Genomic DNA, 18,695 nt, shown 5'->3' on the forward strand with positions numbered 1-18,695 from the left:
CAGTAGGTTCAGTATGGGACATCATCGTACATTTAGTTACTGACTAACAATTACGAGTTATCAAGCTTGCCAATGCATGGTTATAAAAAATAAAAGCTAAGTCTACAGAAAAAATAAGAAAATAATAGCCTTAGTATAACGACTTATCATTACACCTGGATATGTTTTAATTATACATGAATCAAGACAAGGAAAAGGACATTGTAAGAATACCTGTATGATGTTGTCCACATGATATCTGTGTAACAGTGATCTCCCCTGTACCAATGCAGATTTCTTGTGGAGGCAGACTGACTACTTTGTTATAGTCCCCTTCTGGGTCATTTCCTTGTGGTTCAGCTGCTGTAAATAAAAAGCAAACATTGTAATATGGATAAAAGTAGACATGGATATGTGTAAATAAAAAATCAAACCAAAAGATACAAATAATATAAAGGACACCTAAAAGTGAACAAACAGTCATCAATTATGTTTTCTTTCTCTAGCTTAATCAAAACTTTTATAGCGGACTATACAGTATGGGTTTTTCTCATTGTTGAAGGTCATATAGTGGCCTACAGTTGTTTGATACTAACTCTGGTGAATAGTGGTTTCATTGGAAACTACATCATATCTCCTTATTTTTATACATATCAAAGTAACAAATTTAAATAAAAATTACTGTTCATTCTAATGTGTACTATTGCCTAACCAGTTGTAAATAACTTTTAAATCTATTCACAGACAATGTGTCAAATATGCTATGAATCATGATCTGCAAAAGCAAAAATTGGTGATAAAACAGTCTTTTATAAGAATATGTTCCCAGTACATGGATGCCCCACTCACACCCTCATTTTCTATGTTCAGTGGACTATGGAATTGGGGTCAAAACTCTAATTGGACATTAAAATTAGAAAGATAATATCATTTGGAATAAGTGTACTAAGCTTCAAGTTGATTGGACTTCTACTTCATAAAAAAATGCCTTCACCTAAAACTTGAAGCAGGACAGACACACAACGAACGAATGGAAGAATGAATGGACGCACAGACAAGAAAACATATTGCCTCTTTACTATCGTAGGTGGGGCATAAAAAAGTCTAAAGCTCATAACTCTTTCGAAATGTACTGGTTATTTTTTTACCTGATTCACATGTGATACTAATAATCATATTAGATAGGTTACCTTTAGGTTGATTTTTGGCAGCATCTTTCTTCTTGGGTTCTTTTTTTGAAAGGAGTCGTTTAAAGAACTGAGCCAAAGGACTGTCTGGCAGATCTGGTACATGGTTCACTGTGTCAAGAAAATCATAAAACAATTAGTCAAGAAAAGGACTATACAATGTATGATCAAATGCACATTAAATGACTCAAGATCCCAAATTTATACCCATTTAGAGATTAATAAAGTTTATGAAAGTTTACTGGAATGAATTTATAATAATAAAAAAAAGATGATTATTTTCCCCTTTCTACATCAAAGACTTATATAAATTACCTATAAAACCCTTACGTTTTTCATTTCCACCAAGTAACTGTTCAACATCAAAAGGGAGATAATCTTTATGACGAGCCAACAATTCTAGTTGTTTCCCATGATCCTCCATTTCTAACACCTGTTCCCCTGCACATGTTCTACAGATACCACATTCTGAACACCCTGATTCACCGGCACCACACCCACAAAGCCTGAAACAATAATTTGTGTGATGGTCATTACAAATAGTAATACTTTTTTTTTAATAGAACAAAGTTTGTATGTATTATAATAGTAACACAATACTGTGGATTCATTTGTTTTCCTGGGAACCAATTTTCGTTGATTTAGGAAAACTTACATGTTTGAGGATATCTAATTTCATGATTTTGTCGAAGTCTGCATACAATCCTATAGAAATGTATTATTTTGATGAACAAAAATTGGTATCAAACAAATAATAATGAATCAACAGTTATAATGTAGTTTGATTCAATTTCATATGTATCAATTTTTTAATTTGTGGATTTGATAGAAATAATTATATCTTGGCTGACACTTGAATTTGTGGTTTTGTCAAAGTCTGTGATAAAGTCTAAATAAAATTTGTACTTCTATGATCATTTAGCTTTGTGGTTCACTTTTACCCATAAAATCCAAGGAATATGGTATCCAATGGATTATAATCAATTTTAAATTAATATTAGACATATATCTTGTCTTTATTTAACATGTGTAAGATATATAATGTAGTTCTTAATTTAATCTGCTGTTTCAAGATTGTTGAGATTCAAGAGACAAGAAGTGATGGTCAGCTTGTATTTCATTGGAGTGTCCTACCCATAAATGAAAGATTCTTTCTTGAACAAAAGTTATAACAAAGAGTTATAAACAGAATTTTTAAACAAAAGTTTATTCAATTAATGCACAAAACTGTACAGATAACCATATCTAAAATCTTAATTGGTCATAAAAATGGCTGATGTCCACAAACTGAGTCTAATTCTATATTCTTAAGTTGACTGGTACTTACATTGCAGATTGTCTTTCCTTATCTCCACTGTTGCAGCAGTTCAGACTGTAACCAGTACACTCTCCACATACAGTACACACCATGCACTGGTCCCTCTTCCATTTATGTTTACCTACAGAAGGAAGCAATTGCAAATACAATCTCTATAATTAAGTATAGATTTAACCCTGTTCTAACAACTCTAGTAAATTTATAAACCACACATTGATTAAATTTGTCTCTTATTTTTTCCCACCATACATTCATTCGGATTATTGAACTTGGGATTTTCCATTAAATTACTAGAGAAAACAATTCCACCACTTTGATAACAATAAGGAACTACTGTATATAGTCCAATGAGGTAGCAAATTTGACTTGGTGCAATATTGCTATCATATATTACTTCTACTTAGGTCAATTTGGCTTTTGAAGCAATCAACCATGTTATATGTTTGGCCTTCTAAATTGTTGGTCTAAAGTGTGTTTGAGAAACATTCCCAAAACATTGAAATTTCACTTCTGAAAATAAAACATTTTTTTTTATATTTACATACCATCTGGACATATACCATCTTCTACCTCTGTTTCTTCTTCTTCCTCTGCCATGGTTACATTATTAGCTACAAATTATAAAAGTTTTATTTGTCAATTCATATATAATTAATTAGTTTATTTACAGTTATCATAAGCCTGTCATTCTAAGATTGTGAATTTCAACATTGCTTGGATGGTGTCGTATTCTAACTCCAATCTTAATGGACATGCAGTGGCGGATCCAGAGGGGGGGATTCCGGGGGTTGGAACCCCCTCCTTATTTTGGGCCCATCAATACATTTGAATGGGGACATATAGTTGGAACCCCCCCTTTATCCTGGGTTGGGACCCCCCCCTTTTTAAATGGCTGGATCCGCCCCTGACATGGATTGTCAGGTTTTTCTTTTACTTTGGAAGATTGTGTTTTTTACAAGGTACTCAGGCTATTTTTGCAATAAAACCAAGGACAATTATAACCTTTAGTGGCATTTGATACCAAGGAGTAGAAAATTAGTTAATTAACATGGCTTGGATCATTCATTTATACATTTATATATGTGTGCAATAAGTGTAATGTTTCTGTTTGTGTATTTTGTTTCAAATATTAAATATTTTATGAGTCATTTTCCTGAATATAAACATTGAGATTATAAGTGTGAATTCGAAACCACTAAAAATGTATTGTTCTTGCTAATTATTTTTAAAAATATAACTTCCATGGACAGACCAACAAACAGAGTCAACTAAACCTGCTTCTGTCTTAGGTGACTCAGGTAAATATCTATGACTTGGGAGTTGGTTAGAAATATGCAACAGAAATGTGTTAAAGACAGGGTGATGTAGAAAAGGTGGACAGAGACAAACCAGTATAGCCAAAACCTTTGGAATTGGGTATAATAGCAATTTAAAGATGATTGTTGTTAGATTTACCTTCTTTAACAGCTCCTCCAGGTAAGAAATCTCTACCACATTGTCCCTTATTGTTGATACCAAATGTATACACCTGTCCTCTATCTGTCAGTACTACTGCATGGGCCTTCCCTAAAGCTATTTGTGTAGCTACTGTGTCTTTCAAATCTGTTACTTGACCTTTAATAAATATTTATGTAAAGCCAATATCTTTGATTGAAAGAAAATTGAAATATAAAAGACTTAAATAAATCTTAACCAAATGTATTCCATTTGCTTAAATGCACATTCATATTCAAAACATTTTGAAAGGCAAAACATATAAATATTTAATTTCTTCTAGTTTTCTCTATCCATATATAAGGTAACAGTTACAGAGTTATATTAACTAATGATTCAATTTTGCAAGGTTAGTTTTCCCAAATTGCTTAAGATTTGATAAAGTAATTCAGCAATCAATATGAATATTGTACAAATAAAATGAACATTGAATAATTTAGAATATGTAAAAACTCCTGATGGATGTAATAAGGTATTTTTTAACATATTTATATATTGTTTTGAGGAGATTTTTGTTTGATGGAACAGATTAAGGTATTACCCAACACCTTGACTAAAATTTATTTAGCTCATTTAATTTTCATAAAATTTTGACAAAATATTTACTTTGACCCTTTGACAAAAATATAAAAAAAATTAAAAAATTGAACCAACCAATTTATCAGAAAAAATACACTGGTTATATAGCAGTTTGACAAACACTGATTTTGAATATTGAGAAGCTTAATATTTCCAGAACAACACAACGTAATTAAAACGTTTAGCTGATTTTACAGAGTTATCTCCCTGTAGTGTCAGGTACCACCTTAAAGACCAATGCATGTTTGTGTTTTACTATGTACAATATTCCTCTCCTTGTAAATAAATTGTGTCCTCATATTTACCTGTTGCATGATCACAATGTGTTGTATCTTTTCCAAAAATATAGACTTCTCCTTCTTTAGTTATAATACCACTACTCCCATTATTACATGCTGTATATACCACATGCTTTGACATGGTCTCCATACGAATAATCTTCTTCGGCTTCACAGCTTTAGGTTGTCTCCTAGCCTTAGCTGTAAAAAGATAACAGCTATAGTTTAATGATTAAAACAGGAAATGAGGTACACTAGAAAAATCTATATGTATCAAACCACAAAAATTGATATCAAACAAAAGAGATGAATTCTCAGTAGCATTATAATCCTTAATATTGAAACATTTAACTAAAAAATAATATAAGTAATTTTTTGAATGTCTTACAAGAGCTTGCATCCCCATCTTCTCCTCTTTTAGGTGTACCAACAAAAAACAAACTGCCATCCTCTGACACTAATAATGCATGTTGACCCTCATGACCTGTTGAAATCTGTACAATCTTTGGTGACTTGGTAATAGGAAGTTCTCCCCATTTCCCTTGGGAAGGTCCTCCCTGCTTGATTCCTAAAGCTTGAGATCTTCCTGTGTATAATACCTGAAATATTGAATGTCATAATATATGTCATGGCATTATAAGGATGACATTTATCATAGTCTTCATAAATTTCTTACTTTTCAAATGTTTCTTTTTGGTCTTTATCATTTAAGAGAGCCTTCAATATGCTTAAATGAAACATATTTTTCATAAAAAGTTTTTTTTCTAATTTTTGACTGGTAAGATTTGTTAGCACATTTACTTTTACTTCAAAATTCAAAAAATCTATATAAAAACATCTGGTAAAATAAATCTCCCAAATAAAAAAAAGCATCCTTATGTGAACTTGCATTTTAACAAAACAGGTTTCTAATAAATATGTTAAAAATTGGTAAAAAATCTATAGTATTTATTCCTTTATCGTTAGTTGGTGTCCTTTATCTGTTTTTCATATATCATTTTCTCATAAATCAGGCCATTAGTTTTTCAATTGCTCTTTCACACTTGAAAAATAGATTTTCATTACAAGATCAGTTAAAGTACCTTGTTTCCTGATGTTCTGACCAAGGCAAATTCTTTTCCTGATACAATAAACACAGAATCTTCATCAAAACCTGTATCTGAAAAAAATAAAATAATTATAATTCCAGTAAATGAAGGACTCTATACCATAAATATTCCTTCTGTTTTCTTCATTTTTTTTAAGAAAGGGTGATTTTGTAATTTTTCAAACCAACTGAGTAACAGAAATTTATAAATATAAAAATATTATGCAAAGAAAACAAAGTCAAATTCATGATGGTTTTATTTACATTTTTTTCCTTTAATTGGAAAAGAAGAGAAATAAAACATATTTTAAAAAGGAGACAATATTCAAGTCTGAAAAATCTGTAATATTTTCTCCTGCCTCAATAAAAGACAGGGATCAAATTGAAAATTCAAATATTTTTTTTTATAAATTCTTTTGTTTTAATATTATCATGCAAGATTTAAAAAACAAATGAAAGTTTCTACATTTTTTTTACATTTCAGGTTTTATATACTTACTTATAGATCTTTTCTCTGTTTCAGGGTCATATTGAGCTGATCCAAACACATCCATACATTTCCTTGTTAACTTGAGTGGTAGCTCACTAACCACTGACATGGGCGAGACTGATGGATTATACAATCTTACTACAAAACTATCCTGTTGAAAAAAACAAATACTTGTTACTAGATCAGTGTTCTCCCCAGAAATTTTGGATAGCATCACATTTTGCGTTAAAAACAATAACTGTATTTTTATTAAATATCATTTGTCGGTACGCGTTGATTCTCTATATCCTTTATATGTTTTAGTTTATATTGTTCAATTCATAACTGAGAATACAATTAAACTATAACCACAAAACAGTTGTTTCAGTTTATGTTTCCTTTATTCAATTATAGTTACAAAATTATTATTTTCCTCTTGTGCCAAATAATAATAACTATGTGGTTTCAGTTACCCAACAATAAGTCAAATGAATGAATGGTTCATTATAGATCAACCTGTATCTATACCAAACTAAATATCTAGTACACAAAATTAACTATTTTTGATATTATATTAAATAAAGATAAAGTAGCAAAAGTAGCAAAAAAAAATCAATTTAAAAACTTTTTTTTATCATGTTTATGAAATTCATTGTTTCATGGCACTCAATGAATTAGCCCCAGTTGTTTCTTATGTTTACATCAAAGTGATATGTATTTTTAACAAAGTTATCTAACAAATAGTCTGTTAATGCGTAGTTTTCTCAATTGGTATATTTTTTCTGTCTACTGTCCATCTGTTGTCATTATCATGAAAATGCAGATTTTTGTCATATCTTGTCCAGTTCCGATCCGTAGATTTACACAAAAATGTGCAATGGCGGCCATAGAAAAAATCACGAAAATGAGTCCGAGAATAAACATTGTTTGACAATAGATTGTGATTAAATAAGACGCTTTTTCATGCATTAAATGGATTAAACATAAACTTAAGCCATTTATGATCACTTTTTAAAGAAGTATAAAACTTATTTTAGCTCAAAACCTTGTTCTCGTTTTACCGGAAGAGAAAGAAATCTAATTGTTGGAGAGTTGCACAAATAAATGACTTTTAAAAAAAAAATCGTTTCAATCTTTGAAATTTCTGAATACAAAACGTGGATTTCGAAATGTTTTGATTGCATTTTTCCATGTCGAAATTGGTGATTGCAGACACATGGTATTAGTCATGCCACTAGTGTCAGCTTGGGATATTCGCATCCAAACAGTTATCACCCAGAGGGCAATTAACACCTTGCTATTTAATCTCTTATTTGCCTTTAGTGTCCCACTTAAAGGAGATATAATTTTTATGATCATAATCGATAATAGATGAAAGTTCAAAACTGAGGACAAGTAAAATAGCATCTTCAAAATAATAATAAGCGTCTGGGAATTATTATAGCATCACGGTGAAAAAAATAGTGTTGCGATACCGCAACGCTAAAACGACCTGGGGAGAACACTGACTAGATATGCTGTGTTTTCATTCATGAATTGAGTATGTGAGATATAAAAGTTGAATAATTATGCTTTACTTTACTAACTATAATCATGGTAGTTTCAAGCCATTTTGTATTGCATTGGATGTCTTGTAGATTTAAAAATATACTATAAACAATACTTTTTATGTAGTGTATTTAAGCTCTTGATGGAAGGCATGTATGAATTCAATCAATAAGTCGTTCGTATGTCTGTTATATTCTCTTTGGAGGAGTTGACTTTTCATGGTTAAAGTTGTGTGTTGTACTGTTCTGTATTTTGGGGTATTTCTATTATCGCTTTTGTCATCTTCTCATCAGAGACAAGTGTAAATACAAACTTACATCTTTAGCTGAAGCTATCTGACCTATGTAATCTCCATCACTGAACAAGGCACAAGGACCATGACCTTTACCTAGGGAGAAAAAAGTATTCATTTTAAATATTGTTAATTTTATTTTTTTTGAAATATTATGTGATTGTCTTTTACAGTTTGGAATGTTTAATAGTCTTTCTTTCTTTTTTTTCAACAGATAAAAATAAGAACTTGATCTTTGCTCCTTTTCTATATATCCTGGCTTCTTTAGGTTTTGCATTATTCTATAATTTATTAAATAATATTTTTTTTGTGTCCCTGAAAAAGATTTTAAATCACAGTTTCTTCTAACAAGACATGCTGCGGATTCATTCTGCCTATTCTGTAACATATATCTCACCATCCAAGTGAAATGAATCTTTCAGCTCAAATGTTTTACTGTCAACAACAGCTAGACAAGGATGTGTGTTGTCATCTGTTCTACAAAACAGCTGATCCTAAAATGAAAGTAAATCAATTTCTGAATAACTAACATTGCAATGTCCTGTTTAAATTTGTAGAGAAATTGTAGTTAACAGTATATGATGATGAAAAATTATTAAAACCCTGCTAAAGTAATAATAAAATCTTCTTTTTGAATAGGTTTAAATACCTTCTCCTATAGAATATGGATATAATGTTTCAAATGTGCATTTTGAATCCTTTTGCTTTATCTGTCTTATCCTGCAGATTTTTTTCCTCTGTGTAGACCTTTGCTGAGTTCTTTGAGATTTTATTTTCATGATTTTTATCCTTTCTTTGAGTATCTATATTTGGAAAGTGCATTTGACATGTTCATAATTATTCATATTGACATATTTTTTAATCATTAAAATAGTTGGTTCACATTTTTCTTTTGTAATTAAAGCAAGTGAATCTTTCTAGAGCTTACTTCGAGCACTTTAACTCATTGACCTATTACCCACATCATATTCAATTCATAACTGATTTAAGGTGGTAATTAACACTACAGGGAGATAACTCTGTAAAATCAGCTAAACATTTTAATTATGTTGTGTTGTAAAGGGAATAATAAGCTTCTCAATGATCAAAATTGGTGTTTGTCAAACTGCTATATAACCATTGTAATTTTTCTGAAAAAATGGTTGGTTCAAAATTTTTAAAATTTATATGTTTTGATTAAAGAGTCGTAAATACTTTGACAAAATTTTATGAAAATTAAACAAGCCAAATTAATTTTAGAGCAAGTGTTGGACACCACCTTAAAAGAAAAAAAAACCACTTATAAATTTGAATACTCTTTACTTACACCAGCACATGTCAACCATGAATTAGCACTGTTTGGAAAATCTTTACTGTATTGGTAAACATGACTCTGAAAAAGAAATATGTCATATACTGCAAATTCTGAATTTTCAACCACCAACATCCATTGAAATGGAACAGCCATTATAGTTAATAGTCTTCACTTTTCTGTTGGGCTTGTGCTTTCATAGCCATTTTAAACAGGAAGCAGCTGAATTTATTAAACATGAAACCTTTTTCAAATATTTTCCAAAATAATTTGTAAAGAGGATTTAGAATTACTCTATTTTTCCTCCAGAAAATAAGCAGCTATCTTTAAACAAAAAGTCAAAAAGTTGGACCAAATTCCATTAAAAAAAGAGTGTAATTTGCATACCTTAATTGTTCCTTTGTAACCAGACCCTACTTTAAATATCCCCTCTTTGTTCAGTAGGTATAAATATTCTCCATCACTAGCTATGGCACAGTTCTGTGTAGAATCTGCTAAAATAACAACGAAAATATGCATACAAACTTAGTGGAGTGTACATTAATGAGACAGTGACCTAACACCATAAACCAAAAAAACATCTAATATCATTACATGTGTGTCAAATTCAAATCCTCAACAGTGTCCTTCTCACTTTAAGAAAATAAATAAAAGTGAAAAGTATCTATAACATTCTGATTGTTTTACTTTTGATTTAATATGGTCAACAAATTGTCACTAACTATCAAGTTGACCTTAAGGTACCAGTCTTGTATTACAACTCCAGTTTCCGGTGCATGTCAAAACATGGAGGGAAACAAAATAGTGCATTTTTTTCTGAACTCAATTTTTTCTGTTTGATTCTAGGTTTATGCTGAATTGAAACATATATATATATTTATAGACTTTAAACAAAATCTAGCATCTTTTGGGGATATCAATCCAGAAAAGTGGAAAGATATCAATGTTTACTGGAATTGTGCGGCCTAGTAAAAATAGCAAACAGAAAGTAGAAAAAAATGTTTTGACTTCAGAATTGCGTAATTTTTTATTCTTCATGGCATGAACCCCTTTTTTCCTGATTAAATCACAATTTCACATTAGTACATATATGATGTGTACATGAAATTTCTTTTCTATTTAGCATTTTTTATTTTTTCATTTTCAAAGATCAGCTGTTTTGCATGTAAGCCTATGGAGCAGTTGATTACAAGACAGCAACCTTAAAACTTTTCTGTGTTCCTCATATCAAAAGTTCCTCCAAACATTTATCCGTCATGAATAACAACTACTTGTTTTTCATTTGGAACTTATATTTATAAAGTAAATTTTATTCCATGACAGATCAAGTTGTTGGGTTGTACAAGTTAATGTAATTATATATACCTGACATTTCTGGTAAAACTTATACATTAGATCCACTTATTTCTGCCCCCCCCCCCCCCCCCCCCCCCAATTTAATTCCTTGATGTAATACCTGCTATTTCTGGAAGATCTTCTACTATAAATCTATTTATTTCTGCCCCTACTTTGATCCCCTGGTGTAACCAATCAGGAAGTATAGATTTTCCAAGTAAAACAGCCTGCACACTCTTCTGTAGTCCTGTCAATATGCCTGGTACCTAAATATAAAAATAACAATTCTAAAAACTCAATGATTGATTTTCTACCTTTTAGAGAAGTTCCTTGTGGAAAAAGTTGTTGAATCTCTTTCTTTCTTATTCAAAATCATTTAATTACAGGTAGATTTTAAAATGTTCTAAATATAATATTGCTAATGAGAATAACATTTCAGCTTAATCTTTTTTTTTTTAATTTTTTTTTTTAAAAGAGTGCAGAAATATTGTTATCAACAGCGGTAGAATTTTTTTTTAGGAATAAACCTACAGAGTAAACTTCAACAAGGTAAATAAACTCATCATAGATACCGGGACTAAATTTTGTATATACGCCAGACATGCATTTCGTCTACAAAAGACTCAATAGTGAAGCTAGATTCCAATAAAGTTAAAAAGGCCAAATAAAGTACGAAGTTGAAGAGCATTGAGGACCAAAATTCCTAAACGCTTTGCCAAATCCAGCTAAGGTTATCTATGCCTGAGGTAGACAAGCCTTAGTATTTCAAAAATTCTAAATTTTGTAAACAGTTATTTTATAAATATAACCATATCAATTATAATTCATGTCAGCACAAAAAAAGTTTATTTATACCTGCATTGATATCCTATTGGCTTATATGTTGCTGAACAGCTTGGTACTTAACAAGCAGTCTATAGGGGAAATATCATTGATACATTACCAAAGTGTCTTAATGTCAATTTGAATTCAAAACTTCACAAATTATACTTGAAAGGTAAAAAGTTGACTGTCCTGTCGAAGCTGTACATAAATAATCCTTTAAAAGACACAATCTAACGGACACAATGGATGCCACATGTTGAACAGGATTTGCTTACACTTCTGGAGCACCTGGGAAATAGTCAAGTGTTGCTCAGTTTTAAGTTTTCTATGTTGTATTTTGTATACTATTGCTCAGAGTTTTTTTGCTATGGCATTGTCAGTTTGTTTTTCGATATTTGATAATCCGCTTGGTATCTTTTACCTTTCCTTTTTCAGTGTAAGTTACATACCATAATTTCTTGTGATGACAATGAACCATTGGTCATGCTTAAAGTTTTTTTGCTATGGCATTGTCAGTTTGTTTTTCGATATTTGATAATCCTCTTAGTATCATTCACCTCTCTCTTTTCAGTGTAAATTACATACCATAATTTCTTCATTGTCAGTTTGTTTTTCGATATTTGATAATCCTCTTGGTATCATTCACCTCTCTCTTTTCAGTGTAAATTACATACCATAATTTCTTGTGATGATAATGAACCATTGGCCATCAGCATTGCCATTACAGCTGTGAGAAGTTTCCCTGTGTCTCCGAGGGCCACTACCAGACTTAGCAGAGAAGAGCATGCTAAGGCTGACAAGTCTTTGTCTGGTCCTGGCTCAGTCGATATTTCCATCAACAGACTGAAGAAGTTTTCTGAAACAATACTATCCTTTGTAAGAAAAAAATTATTGGAACTTGAAAACTTTATATGGTTACCACAACATTTGAAATTATTCCTTTAAACTATCCTATATAATGCACTTGTACTTAAAGCAAATTTAAAAATGCAAATGTCGTCGGTTTGTTTTGCAAACATTTATTTTAGAATAACATGAAACATATCATCATATTTCTCCGTTTGAAAACAACTATTTTTAATACTAATTAATATATGTACACAAATTCTTGCTTCAATCATATATATCGTGAAAATAACATCAAAAAGGAGAGGGAAAAGTTTTCAACTCAAGAAAAGGTTGACTGACTCTACTGCAATTATAACAATGGGATCGTGGAATTTGCAGTATACAGTTGTCTCCCTTTGCACACCAGCTAAAAATTCAAAAAATGAAATACCTATCACATCAGCTGGTTCAGACTTCATGCTCTCAGGCTGTTGTCCCTGTAACATATCTAGCAAGGCAGTCAGAGCTCTTACACAAAGCTCTGGATACTTCTGTCTTGTATCTTTGACAAGTTCAAATACACCAGTCAATCCAAGACCAACGATCTGAAACAGAAAATTTATAAAATACTTATTACTGATAAACACTAGTAATAACAATAAAAAAAAATTGCATGCAACATGGGAGATCATTCGTATCTATTTTCCTAAAAAATTGAATGTAAAATTGATCACATTTGACAATTTCAACATGTTTTAAAGAGATAGACACATTGCATGAAATTACTGCACTTAATTGACCAAATTTTATTAGCCTGTCCATTTATAAATAAAAGTGGCATAGGGCCAAACAAAAAAGTATGTGTGTTTGTTGTACCCCTACCTACCCTAATTTTTAACCCTTAGCTTTAAGTTTTTTGGCCATTGTTGATTAAAAACTGTTAAAGTCACAATGTTGCTCCCATAGACTCAATTTAAAAAAAATATAAAATATAAAAAAATCCCTACCTACCTACCCTATTTTTTTCAGTATGTGACAGTAATCACACATACTTTTTTGTTTGGCCTAAGTGTTATACTTTTGTAATTTTAGGAGCATACTTCCTCTTTATGATAGGATTATTTGTATGCCTTACTTACTTATGAATGAATCTCAAATTATTCTTCACTGCTCAACAATCACAATAATTATTTACAGTACATGTATAACAATGTTTACCTTAGGAAGTTTGATCGGTCCTTCTCTACTTTTCTCCTCTCGTTCTTCATCTGTTTCTGAGTCTGATGGTAATGACTGACTCTTGTGGTAGATCTGTGTAGCCTCTTTCATACATTGTTCCAGTATGGATTGTCTGACAGTTGAGTAAACTGTAAACATTGAAGGGTTCCCACATATCTCTAATGTAGGCGGTGCTGATTCAGAGGTTTCTGGGCTTTTATCTCTCTGGAATTTAAAACATATTAAATTTTTTATTTGATTTTGATTTTTGGTGTTTTAACAACACTTTAAAGCACCGCATTTAGGCTATTTTGTGGCAACCAGTTTTTGATGTAGGAAGAAGCTAGAGTGCCTGGAGAAAACCACCGTTCTTCCATAGAAAAACTGACAATCCTAGTCAAATACGATTAGAGTCGAGTTCACCAGCTTAAACGGGGTTTGAACTCACAACCTCAGTGTTGACTGGCTAGTGATTACAGTAGTAATTAACTACTCAGACCAATCGACCACTGAGGCCCCTATCAATTTTTTAAGGCAAATATAAAAAGAAGAGGTGGTATGATTGTCAACTCTCAATGTGAAACCAAATGACACAGAAATTAAACACCAATAGGTAACTGTATGGTCTTCAACAATGAGAAAAATCCCATACTGCATAACCAGCTAAAATATGCCCAGAAATGACATTTGTAAAACAATTGAAACATGAAAACAAAGGGCCTGATTTATGTACAAAATAATGAAAGAAAAACAATTATGTCAAACTACTGAATAACAGACTCCAGACCTTGGATATGTGATGGGCATCAACCCTTGCCAAACCTGAGACAGTGGTAAAAGAAGCCTTCTTCTACACCAGTATTTTTGGTAACTAGTCATTTTGTGAGACAATCTATTTCTGCAACAATATTTATTTGAAATTATTCAAGGGATCAAGTAGTTAGTGAGCTTAACCTACAACAACTGTGACATGTGTGATTGGTTGAGGTAACAGTTGTATGGAAGGTTAATTTTAATGAAGATTTTGCAACCTTTTTAATTGGATTTGTTTATGTGCAATTACAATCGTACTATATGAGGGTGAATGTGCTGGAGTAAACATGCATATGAGCACTCAACCCTTCCGAAAAACTGGTACAGTACTGTAAACCTGCTACTTGAGAACAGTAGTTAGTGGTTCCACCTGAGAAACTTACCTTAGATTTTTTATCTTTAGATTTTGATTTTGATCTCTTCTTTGCCTTCTTCTTTTCTTGTTTCTTTCTGATAAAAAATAATTGAAAGTAAATGAGAAGATTATTAGTAAATAAGATTTTAGTGTATTGCTTACTTTGTTAATTTCAATATGTAATATATTATTCACAGTGATAGTAAGCAGAATTTTACCTCTAAGATGTCGAAATGTTCATTTTTTATAATGTTACTTCAACATTATTTTGGATTTAATTTAACTTCATTGATTTGCAATTGTCACAAGGTATGTTCTGATGTAGTACACTGACAATTTCTCTGTCAGGGTTAATGTTAACAGACATTGTCATATTAGGGCCTTTTATAGCTGACTATGTGGTATGGGCTTAGACCTTTGCTCATTGTTGAAGGCCGTATGGTGACCTATAGTTGTTAATGTCTGTGTCATTTTGTCTCATTGGCAATCATGCCACATCTTCTTTATAATATTAGTTATGAAATCATTTTACTAAAATTGAGAATGGAAATGGGGAATGTGTCAAAGAGACAACAACCAGACCAAATAAAAAAACAACAGCAGAAGGTCGACAACAGGTCTTCAATGTAGCGAGAAATTCCTGCACCTGGAGGCGTCCTTCAGCTGGCCCCTAAACAAATATATACTATTTCAGTGATAATGAACGCCATACTAATTTCCAAATTGTACACAAGAAACTTAAATTAAAAATAATACAAGACTAACAAAGGCCAGAGGCTCCTGACTTGGGACAGGCGCAAAAATGCGGCGGGGTTAAACATGTTTGTGAGATCTCAACCCTCCCCCTATACCTCTAACCAATGTAGAAAAGTAAACGCATAACAATACGCACATTAAAATTCAGTTCAAGAGAAGTCCGAGTCTGATGTCAGATGATGTAACCAAAGAAAATAAACAAAATGACAATAATACATAAATAACAACAGACTACTAGCAGTTAACTGACATGCCAGCTCCAGACTTCAATTACACTGACTGAAAGATTATGATTTCATCATATGAACATCAGGCACAATCCTTCCCGTTAGGGGTTTAGTATCATACCATCATAACATATATGAGAAGAACATAACCCGTGTCATGCCAACAACTGTTTTTACTAGACTACTCAAAGTCTCACGACAACGAGACCAGAAGAAGGAAATGTACCAGGCAGAATTTTAGAAATTTGTCTTTAGTTCCATCTGAAATTGTTCCCAACATGCATTTTTTTATTTATAAATGCCAAAACCAAATAAACAGTGAAGTTAACAATTTTGTTAATGGTTCAGTTATAAATCAATTTGGAAACTGTAACCAATTTTGTAAATGTTACCGAATTCAGATATATTCAGAACTGAACTCTAGAATGGTGAAAGTGATGTTACCCATTTTCAAAAAATTGTGTGGGTTCGTGGTTACGACTGATGGCTACAGTACTGAAGGTCCCAAGTTCAATTCTCACTTGAGACATGGAATTTTCAGTACATAAGTAGCTAGACTGATTTTCACCCTCCCACACACATCTCTGGTATCCAGACCGGAGTTAAAACTAGATTGAATACTCCTGGGCCTAGGTAGGTCAAAGTTGTTCCAACCTTGACCAGGAGATCAATCTTCTGAAATCTCCTTGGTTTGTCTGTTCCCGCAGAGAAGGCCGGTAGTTCTCTCCGAGTACTTCGGCTTCCTCCACCATAATAACAGACTTCCCGGTGTCCTACATGCTCCCTTAGGCGGTGTTGGGTGGGGATTGTTCTGGTGGTGGGATATTGTTGTAAAGTACACATCTTCATTAATCCTTAGGGAGTGTACATGGATCCACTGTACCCCTGCAGTGAATCAAGGGGTGCGTTTCAACTGGCAGAATCTCGAAGTACATACATACATTGTACATACAAATGTGATCAATGTTTTGTGGAAATAAACATTGTGTATAAATTTCAAAACATTTGATTTAAACAAACTATAGTGAGAGAACGGTTACCAGTTTTGGGACGTACATGTACATAAAGACGAACAAGGGTAAAACTTAATGCCCTTCTGCTATGGCGGGGTCATATAAAGTATGGGGATAAGCAAATAAAAAAGATGCAGCAAACACAAGATAAAAACAGATAATTCTTTAAATCTGCGTTAAACACTATTTTCGATGAGAGTTATTTACTTATTGTCAGCCTGTGAAATGTGATATGCATCAAACAAGTCATGAAATTTCGTCCTCAATTCATTTCCCTTCAGGTAAATGTCCAATTCGCTCCTGGACGAAGGCAACACCTTTGCACTCATCTTTTCTCTAGGTCGCTGCTACTGACGAGTTCGAAGATTAAGCACAGGTTGTACTGCGAAAAAGCTTTCAAAAATCAACTTTCGATTTTCTTCCATTTTCATTTTCCATTTGGTTTAATTTGGTGAATACAAATTGCACAATAATCTTACTGCTAAAACGAATAAAACATATTTTATTTATAAAACTTGTTATACCTCGTCGGTAAACATTCATATATACAGAAATCAGTTTTTGATTTATTTTTATTCATTTTAGTTGCAGATTTTATACTTTCATACCCCTCAAAATATTGTTATTTAATCCTCTATAAATTCGTTTTTTAGGGAAAGTGTATAAATGCTACAGAAGTAGGACAAATCGCCCCACTCGCAAAACGCCCCACACCAAATCGCCTCACTTTTTTACCAACTCGCCCCACTATTAAAAAAATCGTCCTAAACTGGTTAAACAACTCGCCCCACTTTTTAAAAAATCGGCTCACTTGTGAAACGGGTTAAATCCAATTAATTTCCCCCCTGTCAACTCGTCCCAATCACTGAAAAAAAGGTAAAATCTACTTATATATATAATTGTTTTCATAAGTATTGACGTGGGGCATATATATACAACGGAATTGCATCTTTTTTATATGTGGGCGAGTTGGAACTAATAATTTCCTCTTGGTTCATCTAATTGTCATGAGTGACACGAGAGGGGCGAGTTGACAGACCGTATTTCAGCGGGATCTTATCCCTTTTCCTAAGTGGGACATGTAATCATACCTATTTGCACTGGGAATTGGGTATGATAACATGTCCCACTTATGTTCGCAATTAGGAAGCTGAAATCATCTCCGAGGCTTTTGTCGTGAAGTTTTGTTTTCAACTAACCCTCATTATCAAGTTCTAGTTGTGAGTCAATATATGAGGCATACTTAACTAAATTGAGTGACTGTATATATGTTATTTCTTTAATCTCTAGTTCGAGGGGATAGATGCGTTCAACATAGTCACTAAATTTTGAATTAAACAAATAAACAAAACATCTCAATACATAAAAATCACACACAAGCATTAAATGAATACGCTTATAAAAAAATCAGATTGATATGTATCAATGGCTCTTTAAAGTGGAACACACTATTGTAAGTACATCATTGAATAACCATTAAAAAAAGTGAGGTAAAAGCAAATTTTGTAACTTACAACACATACGCAGAAAGAGTTATCATAAGCATGCATTAGACCGTTGGTTTTCCCGTTTGAAGGGTTTTTATACTAGTAATTTTGGGGCCCTTTATAGCTTGTTGTTCGGTGTGAGCTAAGGCTCCTTGTTGAAGGCCGTACTTTAACCTATAATGGTTTACTTTTTAAATTGTTATTAGGATGGAGAGTTGTCTCATTGGCACTCACACCACATCTTCCTTTATCTATAGAGCTTATATTATACACATGTAGCCAATACGCGTGCATCGAGTTTAGCATGTAGTTAAAC

General features: G+C 32.2%; 1 protein-coding gene across 7 annotated transcripts in view; it reads right to left on the minus strand.

Annotated features, from left to right (window-relative positions):
• Positions 1 to 17,338, minus strand: part of LOC134697352 (E3 ubiquitin-protein ligase MYCBP2-like) — a 91,118-nt gene extending 73,780 nt beyond the window's left edge. For 4 of the 7 annotated variants that reach the window (XM_063559576.1, XM_063559574.1, XM_063559572.1 and 1 more), the window contains exons 1-20: positions 17,100 to 17,338; positions 14,925 to 14,991; positions 13,729 to 13,953; positions 12,962 to 13,115; positions 12,357 to 12,538; positions 10,979 to 11,123; positions 9,910 to 10,016; positions 9,538 to 9,603; positions 8,629 to 8,725; positions 8,257 to 8,327; positions 6,422 to 6,563; positions 5,918 to 5,994; positions 5,224 to 5,434; positions 4,863 to 5,036; positions 3,940 to 4,098; positions 3,030 to 3,095; positions 2,494 to 2,605; positions 1,482 to 1,672; positions 1,170 to 1,277; positions 214 to 342 (exon numbers count right to left, since the gene is read on the minus strand). In XM_063559576.1, the coding sequence (XP_063415646.1) occupies positions 214 to 342; positions 1,170 to 1,277; positions 1,482 to 1,672; positions 2,494 to 2,605; positions 3,030 to 3,095; positions 3,940 to 4,098; positions 4,863 to 5,036; positions 5,224 to 5,434; positions 5,918 to 5,994; positions 6,422 to 6,563; positions 8,257 to 8,327; positions 8,629 to 8,725; positions 9,538 to 9,603; positions 9,910 to 10,016; positions 10,979 to 11,123; positions 12,357 to 12,538; positions 12,962 to 13,115; positions 13,729 to 13,953; positions 14,925 to 14,991; positions 17,100 to 17,221 (2,605 nt within the window). In that variant the 5' untranslated portion in view covers positions 17,222 to 17,338. Of the gene's footprint in view, positions 1 to 213; positions 343 to 1,169; positions 1,278 to 1,481; positions 1,673 to 2,493; positions 2,606 to 3,029; positions 3,096 to 3,939; positions 4,099 to 4,862; positions 5,037 to 5,223; positions 5,435 to 5,917; positions 5,995 to 6,421; positions 6,564 to 8,256; positions 8,328 to 8,628; positions 8,726 to 9,537; positions 9,604 to 9,909; positions 10,017 to 10,978; positions 11,124 to 12,131; positions 12,162 to 12,356; positions 12,539 to 12,961; positions 13,116 to 13,728; positions 13,954 to 14,924; positions 14,992 to 17,099 lie in introns of those variants that run through there. The other 3 variants (XM_063559571.1, XM_063559573.1, XM_063559575.1) reach the window with 3 other exon arrangements.
• Between the last annotated feature and the right edge of the window lie 1,357 nt (positions 17,339 to 18,695).

The sequence above is a fragment of the Mytilus trossulus genome, chromosome 14 (genome assembly GCF_036588685.1).
Source record: "Mytilus trossulus isolate FHL-02 chromosome 14, PNRI_Mtr1.1.1.hap1, whole genome shotgun sequence".
Taxonomy (NCBI): Eukaryota; Metazoa; Mollusca; class Bivalvia; order Mytilida; family Mytilidae; genus Mytilus; species Mytilus trossulus.